We start from the raw sequence: 13,042 nt of genomic DNA on the forward strand, positions 1-13,042 counted from the left end.
CTCTCCCGGCGTAACGGGGCAGCGCTTCCCGTCCGGCGCTGCACGACCCTCGCCAGGTCGGGACAAGGCCGGAGCCCGGCCCGGCCCAGCGCCCCCAGTGCGGACGCAGCTCTCCCGGCGTAACGGGGCAGCGCTTCCCGTCCAGCGCTGCACGACCCTCGCCAGGTCGGGACAAGGCCGGACCCCGGCCCGGCCCAGCGGCCCCAGTGCGGACGCAGCTCTCCCTCACCCACCACAGCTGCTCCCGTAGGGGAATATGCTCTAAACAGAGTTAATTAATAATATCGATAATGTCACTGCATTAGGGGCATTAGCGGCTTCTTCCCACCCGTGACGGGCAGAGTTGTGCCTGCAGAAGTGAGCAGCACAGCCCCGGCCTACGCCCGTCTGTCACCCTCTTCCCGGTCTAGGCGCATCCCCTCTCCGGTTCGGGCTGGGAGAGCTCTCCCCACCCCACCCCAACGCTGCTGCTCAGTGGCTGGGCCTCAGTCGACGTGGGCCCGCTTGCAGCGAGCAGGTGTGCCCTGGGTGTGCTGAGCGCTGATCCTCATGAGCCCCCATGAGGCAGGGCTGCTATCCCCACAGGGCAGATGGGGGAAACTGAGGCACGGAGCAGCTAAGTGACTCGCCCAAGGTCACACAAGACGCCTGTGGCAGAGCAGGGAACTGAACCTGGGTCTCCTGAGAACTGGGCCAACCTTCCTCCCCCCCTTTCCTCCTCCCCCACCAGGGACTGAATCCTCAGCCCCGTGTGGGTGTGAACAGGGCAGGGAGAGTGCGAGCTAAGGTGTGAAGGGAGGTGTGGAAACGAGCGCGTCAGTGGGTGGGAGAGGGGGTGGGTGTTGGGGGTGAACTCACGTCTCTCCTGACCTGTGAGTCTGTCTGTCTGCTGGCTCCCATGTGCGCCTCTCTCTGCCGGATTGTGTGTCTGTGGCTGTGTCTAGACAACCCGCAGGGGAAACACTTCGCCTGTCTGGCTGTGTGTGTATGCGCAGCCACCCAGCTGGGTGGTCTGTGGGGGAAGGGCTCTGGGCCCGTGTGTGTGTGTGCACCTGGCCCATGCAGAGTGTGTGCGTATGTCCCATAGTGTGTGCATCTGTGTGTCTGTATGTCTATGGGTGTGTGCACGGCCCACGCAGTGTGTCTGTGTCCGTGTGTCTGTATGTCCATGTCCATGGTCCATCCAGTCGGGGTGTGGGTGTGGGTGTGTAGGGGCCATGCAGCATGTGTCCCTGTGTGTGTGTGTCTGTATGTCTGTGCACGTGCATGGCCCATGCAATGTGTGTGTGTGTGTGTGTGTCTGTGTGTCTGTGGACGGCCCATGCAGTGTGTGTGTGTGTGTGTGTGTGTGTGTGTGTGTGTGTGTGTGTGTCTGTGTGTCTGTGGACGGCCCATGCTGTGTGTGTGTGTGTGTGTGTGTGTGTGTGTGTCTGTATGTCTGTGCACATGCACGGCCCATGCAGTGTGTGTGTGTGTCTGTATGTCTGTGTGTGTGCGTGGCCCATGCAGTGTGTGTGTCTGTATGTCCCTGTGTGTGTCTGTATGTCTGTGCACATGCACGGCCCACGCAGTGTGTGTGTGTCTGTATGTCTGTGTGTGCATGGCCCATGCAGTGTGTGTGTCTGTATGTCCCTGTGTGTGTCTGTATGTCTGTGCGGCTGCATGGCCCACGCAGTGTGTGTGTCTGTATGTCTGTGCACATGCACGGCCCATGCAGTGTGTGTGTGTGTCTGTATGTCTGTGTGTGTGCATGGCCCATGCAGTGTGTGTGTCTGTATGTCTGTGTGTGTGCATGGCCCATGCAGTGTGTGTGTCTGTATGTCCCTGTGTGTGTCTGTATGTCTGTGCACATGCACGGCCCACGCAGAGTGTGTGTGTCTGTATGTCTGTGTGTGCGTGGCCCATGCAGTGTGTGTGTGTCTGTATGTCTGTGTGTGCATGGCCCATGCAGTGTGTGTGTCTGTATGTCCCTGTGTGTGTCTGTATGTCTGTGCGGCTGCATGGCCCACGCAGTGTCTCTCTCTGTGCACACACCCCGGGCGGGCGGGCAGCCAGCGGGGGAAGGGCTCCTCCAGCCCCGTCGCTCTCTGGCCAGCAGCCGGGTTTCCTGCAGGAAACTCCTCAGGAGCAGGATGGCAGCTGCTGCCCTGATCCCCGGAGGCCAGTGTCGGGCGGGCGAGATCTGGGCATGGCCACGCCCTGACCCGCCCAGCATGGGGGGCCCTGCCCTCCCGCACAGAGAGGCTGGAAAAGCCCACGGCTGAATCGCAAACCCGGGAGTCGGCCATGTCGGGGCCTCGCTCCTGCCGGGGGCGACTGACCGGTGCCAGCCGCCCGCCCTGGAGGGACAGGGCGAGACGCACCCCAGGACAAGGGGGCAGCCCAGGGGTCCCGGGGACTTGTGCGACCCCAGGCAGGAGCGGCTCAGTGGGAGCTCCCCAAACTGTACTGGCGCAGGGGACATCCTGCCACTAGCTGCCGAGAGACCCCAGGCACCCACAATCCGCCCCCCAACAGCCTCACGCCCTCAGCACCGGCCCTGTCCCCTCCCTCCCCTGACAGCCGCTGTCTAAGGCCCAGAGCACCCCTCACCTCAGCCCCCCCACCCCGGGGCCTGTTCCCACATGGCCTGGCCCCAGCTGTCACCTCCCGAGCAGGTCCTGGAGTCCAGGTGGGCAGAGGCAGGGTCCGCTGCTCATGCACCCACCGGTGGGCGGGGGCGTTGTGTCTCCATGGCCAAGGTGGGGGCTGGCCAGTGGGGGCACAGATATGGCCAAGCACGCCGGGACCCAGCAAGCTCGCTGCACGCCAGGCCCCTCTGTGCCATGCGTTGGGTGGATCCCAGCGAGGAACCAACCCAGCCCCCACCACTGAGCACCCCCCTCCACTGGCAGAGGCTGCCTGGGCCCTGGAGGCTGAAATCCCCCACCCTGCCTGTGGGAGGAGCATTCCAGCGCTGAGGTGGGGGAACCTGCGACCTGCTCTGGGGAGGAATAGGGTCCAGGGATGCAGAACGGGCACCCAGAGCTCCCCCAAAGGGCCTGGTCTGAGCCAGGGCCATGCACAGCCCTGAGCTGCCGATCGCTCGCACCGCCAGTAAAGGTGGCCGGGAGTTCCCCAGCTGCAAACAGACGCTGCAAGGCCCTGCAAGTTCACCACGGGAAGCGTGGTGGCTGCAGGAAGGCTCAGTGCAGTAATGCAAACTGGGATACAGGGGGGTGGGGGGAACTGAAGAGCACCGGCAGAGCTGTGGCAGGGGATCCCGGGGCTGGGCTAGCAGGGGGCTGCGGGTCGGGAGTGAGGGGCACTGGCAGAGCTGGGGAGTGTCCAGGGCTGGGACATCAGGGGGCTGCAGGTCGGGATTGAGGGGCGCTGGCAGAGCTGGGGGGAGCTCAGGGCTGGGACATCAGGGGGCTGCGGGTCAGGAGTGAGGGGCGCTGGCAGAGCTGGGGGAGCTCAGGGCTGGGACATCAGGGGGCTGCGGGTCGGGAGTGAGGGGCACTGGCAGAGCTGGGGGGAGCTCAGGGCTGGGACATCAGGGGGCTGCGGGTCGGGAGTGAGGGGCACTGGCAGAGCTGGGGGGTGCCCAGGGCTGGGACATCAGGGGGCTGCGGGTCGGGAGTGAGGCTGAGACATCAGGGGGCTGCGGGTCGGGAGTGAGGGGCACTGGCAGAGCTGGGGGGTGCCCAGGGCTGGGACATCAGGGGGCTCCGGGTCGGGAGTGAGGGGCGCTGGCAGAGCTGGGGGAGCCCAGGGCTGGGACATCAGGGGGCTGCGGGTCGGGAGTGAGGGGCGCTGGCAGAGCTGGGGGGTGCCCAGGGCTGGGACATCAGGGGGCTGCGGGTCGGGAGTGAGGGGCGCTGGCAGAGCTGGGGGGTGCCCAGGGCTGGGACATCAGGGGGCTCCGGGTCGGGAGTGAGGGGCACTGGCAGAGCTGTCATGGGGAGAGCTCTTTGCCCTAATAGCCAGGCTCTGGGGAGCCGAACCCCCACCCCCAGCCCAGCCCTACGCGGTGCCTACCGGGGCGAGCTGGTTTGCTGAGTCCTGCCATGCGGGGCCAGCAGCAGGAGGCAGCCCCACAGACGAGGCCCCTGAGAGCACCCGACTGGCTCCCCCTGCCCTGGTGCCCTGTTTTGCCCCTGCCCGAGCAGGGCCGGCTGCTGCCCTCTGCCAGACCCCAGCCCAGCCGAGCAGCAGGGCGCGCGGGGAGCAGGGCTTGTTCCCGCCGGGGCAGCAGAGCTCGGGCAGGCCCCAGGGCTGGCTAGGATCCTGGGGCTGCTCCGGCTGCATGGGGCTGCTGTCGCACGGGAGGGGCTGCTGTCGCACGGGAGGGGCTGCCCCCGCTCGCCCGCCTCCACCCGCCCGCTGCTCAGAGCAGCTTCCAGGCCTCGCTCGCCTCTGGCCTGGGCTAGTGACGGCGCCTGCCTGGCCCATTCCAGCTCCTAGGCTAGGACTGCTCCCTCTCCTCCCTGAACCCGAGAGCCCCAGCTCCACCCCACCCCCTAGGCTGGGCTGGGTGCTGCCGTCCCCGCTGCCGCAGAGCAGCCTGGCAGCCCACCCGCCCCACCGCGCCCCTGGGCTCATGTCGGGGCCCAGGCCACTCCTGCCCCTTCCTATCTTTACCCGCCCCACGGCTTTGCTCCAGCCGAGCCCAGCACCCCTCTGCTCCCATCCCCCCACATCGTCCAGGCAGGTGCCTTCCCCAGGGCAGCTCTGACGCTGCATCGCTGCCTTAGTGACTATCCAGCAACCGGTGAGCAATCCCTGTACACACCGCGGCTCTGCTCCACCCCAGAGGTGGCTGCATTTCAGTGCTGGGTGAGCGATGCCTGTATGAGCTGCTGCCATGCCCCTCCGCAGAGGTGGCTGCATTTTTTTTTAAACTGGGTGAGCAATCCCATATATAAACAGCTGCCATGTTCCACCCCAGAGGTGGCTGCATTTCAATGGTGCGAGAGGGATCCCTGTAGGAAACAGCTGCCACGTCCCACCCCCGAGGTGCCCACGTTTTAGCTTACTTTCATATTTGAAAATCACGCCCCCGCCAGCCATTGTTCTGTCGAATGTGGTTAAATTTTAAACCAAACCCACGTTTTCTACTTTGCAGCCCCTGGGCCTGGTTCTGACCTCCCTGCCACCGGGGCTGTGCCCTGGGAGCCTGCCCCATCATGCTGAACCCTCGGGCAGATTGAGGGGTGCAAACTGCCCCCTGCTCAGCTTTCACACCCGCTCTGCATTGGTGTCAATGACTGTGCGAGGTGCAGGGAATCCAGCTCAAGGTATAACGCAGGCCACGGCCTCTGGTGCCGCCCGTGTACCCCAGCCGGGGAGCTGGCTCATTAACTCACTCCGGATTTTCACCAGTGGGAGCAAGGAGAGAACTGGTACCAATGACCTTCCCCTTGTCAAGATGCTTCCGTCAAAAGAATCTCACACCCCTCTGTATCTTTGCTCCATCCTGCCCCGAGGGTGCAGATTTGGGACTTGCAAAGCAGCCTACATGAGCGGGGTCGGTGGACTAACTCACCCAGACCTGCCTCAAACTCCCAGCCCCCGAGAATAACTGAGAGCAAAAAGCAGCTGCAGCAAGTGAACAAACAAACAAATAAAACAGGCTTGGCTCTTCAGAGCTGGGTGCAAAACCGCATTGATCTCCTTGTGCTATCGGCCGCATCGCCCACTGTCATGGCGATACTTTCATTCTAGCAGGTGCAGATCCTAAATCTTCTTTGCTCTTCCCCCTCCCGAGCTCAAGGCTTTCGCCCTGCCAGGTCCCGGAGCACGAAGCTCACAATGAAGCTATTGCAAATACCACGCTGCCCCCCCCCACCCCCAGTAATCACCATCAGGGTCCTGCACAAGGGGCCTGACTCTCCCCACAGCCCTACACTGAGCATTATGCCAGGGGCTGGAAAATGCTACTGATCTTATTTAGTGGCATGCTGCAGCCACTCAGCATGAGAGCACCTGATGAGAGTGTTATTGACCAGGTGCTGACCCAAGCCCTACAACATACAGCAGCGCGGGGTCTACAGGAAAGCGATCGCAACGGGTCCTAAAAATTACCTTATAAACTTCCCCGTAGGTCCCTCCGCCAACTCTCTGCAGCAGCTCGAAGTCGTCCTGGGGATTTCGGGTGGAAATATCCAATGCCAACCTCTCTTGGACATCCATACCTCGGCGTTTGCCCGCAGACCGATGCTGCAGTGCTCAGCGCCGGGCGACTGTGGGTGTGCGCGCGCGCGCAGCGAAGCACTGTGTGATCTGGGGAACGATAACGTTCTCTAGCTTTTATTTCCTGATTTGAACCGTCAGCGCGTCGTGTGAGCCCAGAGGGCCCCCTAGACAGAATGTAAGATCCGCGCAGCACAAGGCAATCCAGGCGGGTCACTGCTTAGCAGGCCAGAGTCACAGGGGCTCAGAGAGCGGGAACTGATACCTAGATAAAGCAACTAATCACCCTATTCCTGGCGACTCAGGAGCACGGGTGGATTTTGGAGAGTGCCAGGATCCATCCAGTTGATTTGTGAGCAAAGAAATCAGGAAAGTGCTTTGAGATCCGCTGACAGCTCACACGACTGGTCCGTCAAGAGAGATTATTCGTTATTCCAAGAGGAGTGATAATAAATAACACTTTGCACGAGTCCCCCAGAAATCTCCAAGCACTTTGACAAAGTCGGGCTGGAATCACTGTTCCTGGTCTATGGAGGGGGAAACTGAGGCACAAGGAGGGGCTGTGACTTGCCTAAAGCAGCAATAGCAGAGCTGGGAGTAGAACTCATTTGATTCCCAAAAGCCCCACCATGCTCTAGCCACTCGGCCTCGCTCTCCTCCCAGAGCTGGGAGAGAACCCAGGTGTCCTGGCTCCCAGCTCCCCCTGCTCTAGCCACTCGGCCTTGCTCTCCTCCCAGAGCTGGGAGAGAACCCAGGTGTCCCTGGCTCCCAGCTCCCCCTGCTCTAGCCACTCGGCCTCGCTCTCCTCCCAGAGCCGGGAGAGAACCCAGGTGTCCTGGCTCCCAGCTCCCCCTGCTCTAGCCACTGGGCCTCGCTCTCCTCCCAGAGCTGGGAGAGAACCCAGGTGTCCTGGCTCCCAGCCCAGGGCCCTGCCCACAGCACCATGCTGCTCACCTGGGGCCCTCAGACCTGGCCGTGCCCAGCGCAGGGAAAGGCCGGGGGCCAGGTAGGGGGACCAGACAGCAAGTGTGAAAAATCGGGACGGGGTTGGGGGGTAATAGGAGCCTATACAAGACAAAGCCCCAAATATTGGGTCTGTCCCTATAAAATCGAGACGTCTGGTCACCCAAGGGCCCGGAGGGGGCTGGGGCCAAGGAGAGAAGAGGTGAGGCCTAGGTCTGGGGTCAAAGGGGAGGGGGGGAGGGGGCAGGGGCAGGGGAGGGGCCAGGGGAGAGGGAGGTGGCAGGGGGAGGTGGCAGGTGGGGACTGGGGAGCATGGGGGAGGGGAGGATATGGGGGGGCTTGTCCTGGGGTGGCGTGGGGGGCAGGGGAGGATATGGGGGGGCTTGTCCTGGGGTGGGCGTGGCCACACTGTGGGGGATGGGGCAGGGTAGGCTATGGGGGCGGGGCTTGTCCCGGGGTGGGCGTGGCCGCAGTGGGGGGATGGGCCAGGCTAGGCTATGGGGGCGGAGCCTCCGCGGAGGGGCGGGGCCGGCGGGCGGATCGGGGGGGGCGAGGGCGCCGCCTCGGCTCTCGCTCCCGGCGCCTGCGCCCTTCCCATCATGCCTCGCGAGGGCGGCCGGCGGAAGCGGAAGTCGACGGCGTCCCGGCCGCCCGTGGGCCTGGCCCCGCCCTCCTCCGGCCCCGCCCCGCGCCATGGCGCTGTTCGAGCAGATGCGGGCGAACGTGGGGAAACTGCTCAAGGGCATCGACCGGTACCGCGGGGCTGGGGGTGAGGGGATGGGGATAGTGGGGGCTGGCGGGGGTGAGGGGATGGGGATAGTGGGGGCTGGGCGACAGGTGCCTGGTATGGAGGGTTGGGGAACAGAGGAAAGGGCTTGGGCTGGGTGGGGGAATGGGGGCTGGGGCTGGCGGGAGGGGATGGGGATAGTGGGGGCTGGTGGGGGTGAGGGGATGGGGATAGTGGGGGCTGGCGGGGCTGGGGCTGGCGGGGGTTGAGGGGATGGGGATAGTGGGGCTGGCGGGGTGGGGTGCCCGATACAGGTTCGGTGCTCTCAGGGCAGGTGCCTGGTATGGAGGGTTGGGGGAACAGAGGAAAGGGCTTGGGCTGGGTGGGGAATGGGGGCTGGGGCTGGCGGGGAGGTGAGGGGGCTGGGGATAGTGCGGGGCTGGGTGGGAGGGCCTGATACAGGTTGGGTGCTCTCGGGGCAGGTGCCTGGGATGGGGGCAGAGGAGAGGGCTGGGGCTGGGTGGGGGGGATGGGGATAGTGTGGGGGCTGACTGGTGGTGAGGGGGGATGAGGGGGGCTGGCAGGCAGTGTGGGTGGAGCCTGATACAGTTTGGGTGATCTCAAGGCATGTACCTGGGATGGGGGCAAAGGAGAGGACTGGGGCTGGGGGATGGGGATAGTGGGGGCTGGGTGGGAGGGCCTGATACAGGTTGGGTGCTCTCGGGGCAGGTGCCTGGGATGGGGGCAGAGGAGAGGGCTGGGGCTGGGTTTTGAGGTTGAGGGGCTGGGGTGGAGGCATTGTCTGGAGGGGTGTCTAGTATGGGCAGAGGAAGGGCCTGGGCACTAGTGGCTGGGTAGGCAGGAGCCGGGGGCCTTATGGGGGTGGAGGGGAAGCAGGGCTTGATGGACGGGGCGGTGGCTGAAGGAAATGGCTGGAGGTGGGGATCTGGTGTGGGGGAGAGGCTCTCGTGCGGATGGCAAGCTGGGGGTAGCAGGGGACCTGTTGAACACTGGACCCCCCATGGGCTTTGCTGAGTGTCTCACCAACCTGCATTTCAGGTACAACCCCGAGAACCTGGCCACACTGGAGCGCTATGTGGAGACGCAGGCCAAGGAGAACGCTTACGACCTGGAGGCCAACCTGGCCGTGCTCAAGCTGTGAGTGGCGGGGGGGGTGGAGGGGGCACCCATCATCTCGGCATCATGCCAGGGGACAAGACCTGTGCACCATCATGCAGAGCTGGGCTGGTGACGTGGGTGTGTTTTGAGGGTTCCTGGCTAAGGCTGGGCCCCACCAGTTACAGGGAGATGCCCCTATGCAAGTGCCCATCTCTGGGGCAGCGCAGAGTTGCTGTGATCATTAACCTAGTCCTTATGTGGCTACGAGCCCCATGGAGCCAGCCCCATCACTAGCTGGTCAGAGACGTGGTTAAAGCTCAGGGGAGTTATTCAGAGCTGGGCAGTTGACTAGCCACCACCAAGGGCTGCGAGTTGAAGCTCACCAGGTTCAGACTGGAAATGGACACTTTTCACAGGGAGGGTAATTAGCAATTGGAACAGCTAACCACGGGCCGTCGCGGCCTCTCCGTTGCCGGCAATTTTGAAATTGGGACTGGCTGCTTTTGTAAAAGATTCTTTAGGCCAGGGAGGAATTGACTTAGGACAGTCCTGTGCTCTGGGCTATACGGGGGGCAGATGATCACAGCCTTAGGCTCTACAACTGATGTGCAGCATTTCCCGATGTCTGCGGGATGATAAACCTGGGTTTGATGGGCACCCCAGGGCTGCTGACCTCTTCTCTCTCCGTCCTCAGGTACCAGTTCAATCCTGCTTTCTTCCAAACTACCGTCACGGCTCAGATCCTGCTCAAAGCCCTGACCAACCTGCCGCACACAGACTTCACTCTCTGCAAGTGTATGATCGACCAGGCTCATGTATCCTTCCTGGGGCACTCGGCCGCCTCCTGGCATGACCCCGTCACACCCAGCAGCCTGTCCACCTGCCCTGGTCTCGGAAGGGCTCTCCCCGCAGATTGGGGTGGCACAGGCAAGGATGGGGTGCACACCCTTGCTCTGGCCTCGAGAGGACCCCCCCCAGCAGTGGGAAATAAGTTCATGATCCACCGTCGCTTGGCTTCTGAGGGTGACAAGGAGCGAGTGGTGGTGGTGGCTTTAGGGGATGTGAACAGGGAGCTCCTTCAAGACAAGCCAATGAACGGTGGTGGACTGAGGACGCTCGGTACTGACTTGGATCAGAACCAGCGCCCTAGAGGGGGAGGAGCCTCGTCTCCCAGTCCCCTGAGCCGGCCACTCTGCCTGTGTGTCGTTCTGTTGCGTCCCCGGTGGGAGCTGGCTTTCTTGTGCCAAGGAGCAGGTTACCACTTGTCGTCTCCTTCCCTCCCAGCTGGGCCTGACCACAGGGAGCTTTAAGCGTCTTCCTGACAGCAGGGCACGGAGAGGGAAATGGCTGCTCTTCGTGGAGGCCCTGGGCTGCTGCACTCCATCCCCCGGCCTCGTTCCCAGGGCTGAGCAGTAACGAGCGTCAGGGACAGGAGCGACTTGCTCGTGTGCTCTAGCCCTGCTGGCTCAGCTTCCTTCCCCTCCCCCATGCATGTTTCCCTTGACCGCCTGCACCTCAGCAAGAGGAGAGGCCAATCAGGCAGATCCTCTACCTGGGAGAGCTACTGGAGACCTGCCACTTCCAGGCCTTCTGGGTGAGTGTCCCCTCCCCCGAGATCTTATTGGGCTTCACCAGCCTGAATGACTCGCGCCTCCAGCAAATGACTGGAGCTCAGAGTCTGTGCAGAGCTGGGGATAAAACCCAGGAGTCCTGGCTCCCACCCTGCCCTGCTCTAACCACTTGGCATTATCCCTCCCAGATCCTGGTGCCTGTCGCTGCTCTAACCATTAGTGCACGTGCCTTTAACGAAGCAAAGGTTTGCAGCTGGGCTCCCTAGGGGACACATCCAAGGGCTTCTACATCATGGTGTAGACTGATCGCTGGATGGGCTCAGGAGGGAATTAACCACCTGGGTGTCCACTGGCCACCTTTAGAACAACCCAGAATAGAAAGGGAGGCAGACTCCTTTCTCTGCAGCATTCGTCACTGGCCACTGAACTAGTCGGCCCTTTGCCTTGTCCCCCGTGGCCCTTGCTGCGCCCTGTAGTTCCTGCAGCTCCCTGGCCGGTGACTGTCCCATGCTAACGCCGAGTCCTTCCTCTGCAGCAAGCCCTGGATGAGAACATGGAGCTTCTGGATGGGATCACGGGGTTTGAAGACTCCGTTAGGAAGTGTAAGTCTGGCTAATAATGTCACTCTCTGCCCCAGTGTGCCCCGATTGCAGTGTCCCCTTCCTGGTGGGGATCAGGGGCCGGTCACCAAATCCCTTCTGGTGGCCGGCGCATCGGCTGGCAAGCCGGGGCCGTGGAGTTTGGGGCTGGATGTTCCTATGTTGTCCCTATGGGAGCCGGGTGCTGAACCAGGGCTTGTTCACTCGCCGTCTCTCATTGCCTTCTAATGCGGCTTGATCCACCTGGGGCTGAAACCTCACTCTATCCAGCAGGTGGGTCAGGGTCAGCCCCAGCCATGCTGGGGTGAGGAGGGGCGTCGGGTCATGTGGGAATAGCAACATCTGTCTCTTGTCTTCACATAGTCATCTGCCACGTGGTGGGGATCACGTACCAGCACATCGACCGGTGGCTGCTTGCTGAGGTGCTGGGTGACCTCTCAGGTAAAGCCCTTCAGTCCTCCAGTGCCGCTCATGGGCGCCATCTGCGCTCGCTGTTTCCTTGGCAGGTCTCCCGTCCCTGCTCTGAACCAGCTCCGCAATGACGAGCATTACTCACAGGGCTCCTCCTGCCCCACAGTATTACCCCATGTACAGATCAGGGCTGTGCCACCGCAGGCCAGGAGCAGACAGTCCCTCGGGTGGAGAGGGGAGGGTAACTGACCTGGAAGCTCCTGTGTTGAGAGGAGAAGCTGTGGGAATGCTGAGTGACAGACGAGTGGGCCCAGCTCAGTGCAGTTAAACCCAGGACTGAGCTCAGCTGTGCTGTAGCAAAGACCAGAATCCCTTCCCGTGTCCCCTCGGCTGGGGATCTCTTCCCTCGTATCATGCATGGGGCAGGGTGCCTGACTGGGCTTGGATAGGAGCCGGGGGCTCCCGCCAGCCAGCCCCGGGATCTCTGCTGGCAGGTTGAGGACGAGCCAAGGTAGCAGGCGGCAGTCCTGCTGCAGATGTGTGGGGCTAGAGGATCAGAGTTGGAGCAGCGCCCCAGCCTGCCTGGGGCTGGGTTCCTGTGTCACCCAAGCTGAGACTGGCCTGGCCTGCAGGCTCTAGCAGCCACTGCTTGCCCCGACGGTCCTGTCTTAGACGCGATCCCATCCGGCGCTAACCGGGGGGCGAAGGCTCCGTCTGCTCAGCCTCCTGGCCCCTCTCTCTGCAGACAACCAGCTGAAGGTCTGGATGAGCAAATACGGCTGGACAGAAACGGAGTCGGGCAAGATCTTCATCTGCAACCAGGAGGAGAGCATCAAACCCAAGAACATAGTGGAGAAGATCGACTTTGACAGTGAGTGCTGGGCGCCCGCCTGGGCTCTGCGTCAGGCCCCTCGCTGGGATCACCCGGCTCTCACTGGCCCCATTGGGGACCTTGCTGGAGTCAGGACTGCACGTGGGATCTGGCAGTGGCTGTTAATCAGTGGGCGGGGGGAATGGATCCATTGAGCGGGGGTTTATTTCCATCCTTCCTCTGTCCGCAGGTGTCTCCAGCATCATGGCTTCCTCCCAGTGATGGGGTCTCCATCCCTGCCCTCCTCGCGGCTCCACGAGAACTTGCTCAGGGGTTCTGGTGTTCGGTTCCCTTTCTAACACCAGCGCAACCTTGGTCAATAAAAGCGCGTTGTCGACTCTGCCTCTGGCCCGTCTCCGTTCTTCTCCGTGCAGCCTGTGACCTGGGGCGGCTGATTGGCGCGAGGAATGGGTGGGGGGATTGTCGGCCAGGTGGCTCCAAGCAGTGGGGTAGGAGGGCAGGGAGCAAGGGAGGCCACTTTGGGGCTGAGAAAAGGCCTCTGCCCAGCTCTTGTCTCTGCCCCACGTGCTCTACCCTTTTCCTGGGAGGGACCCCACTGAGAGCAGAGCTCAGTCTGAGGCCTGTTCGGGCCTTTGTCCCCGTGTGA

At 62.7% G+C, this 13,042-nt stretch overlaps 2 protein-coding genes across 2 annotated transcripts in view; one reads left to right on the forward strand and one right to left on the reverse strand.

Moving 5' to 3' along the window:
* MAP4K1 (mitogen-activated protein kinase kinase kinase kinase 1) overlaps positions 1-6,264 on the reverse strand; it is a 34,289-nt gene extending 28,025 nt beyond the window's left edge. Inside the window, 1 exon segment of the mRNA XM_039510884.1 lies at positions 6,067-6,264. Coding sequence (XP_039366818.1) covers positions 6,067-6,174 — 108 coding nt within the window. The 5' untranslated portion in view covers positions 6,175-6,264.
* A 1,467-nt stretch (positions 6,265-7,731) lies between these two features.
* On the forward strand, positions 7,732-12,777 carry EIF3K (eukaryotic translation initiation factor 3 subunit K). Its single transcript, XM_039510713.1, has 8 exons — positions 7,732-7,889; positions 8,924-9,022; positions 9,678-9,798; positions 10,503-10,577; positions 11,090-11,156; positions 11,517-11,594; positions 12,310-12,435; positions 12,626-12,777. Exons 1-8 carry the CDS (start codon positions 7,831-7,833, stop codon positions 12,655-12,657), a joined length of 657 nt encoding a protein of 218 aa, XP_039366647.1. The 5' UTR covers positions 7,732-7,830; the 3' UTR covers positions 12,658-12,777.
* Positions 12,778-13,042: the final 265 nt, after the last annotated feature.

This window comes from Mauremys reevesii, linkage group 22, assembly GCF_016161935.1.
Source record: "Mauremys reevesii isolate NIE-2019 linkage group 22, ASM1616193v1, whole genome shotgun sequence".
Lineage (NCBI taxonomy): Eukaryota > Metazoa > Chordata > Testudines > Geoemydidae > Mauremys > Mauremys reevesii.

Bases quoted from the DNA above. Each gene is read 5' to 3' on its own strand.
- EIF3K (XM_039510713.1), top strand. From the start codon at position 7,831: ATGGCGCTGTTCGAGCAGATGCGGGCGAACGTGGGGAAACTGCTCAAG. The intron at 11,157-11,516 runs GTAAGTCTGGCT...GTCTTCACATAG, and splicing joins TGAAGACTCCGTTAGGAAGT to TCATCTGCCACGTGGTGGGG. The intron at 12,436-12,625 runs GTGAGTGCTGGG...CTCTGTCCGCAG, and splicing joins GGAGAAGATCGACTTTGACA to GTGTCTCCAGCATCATGGCT.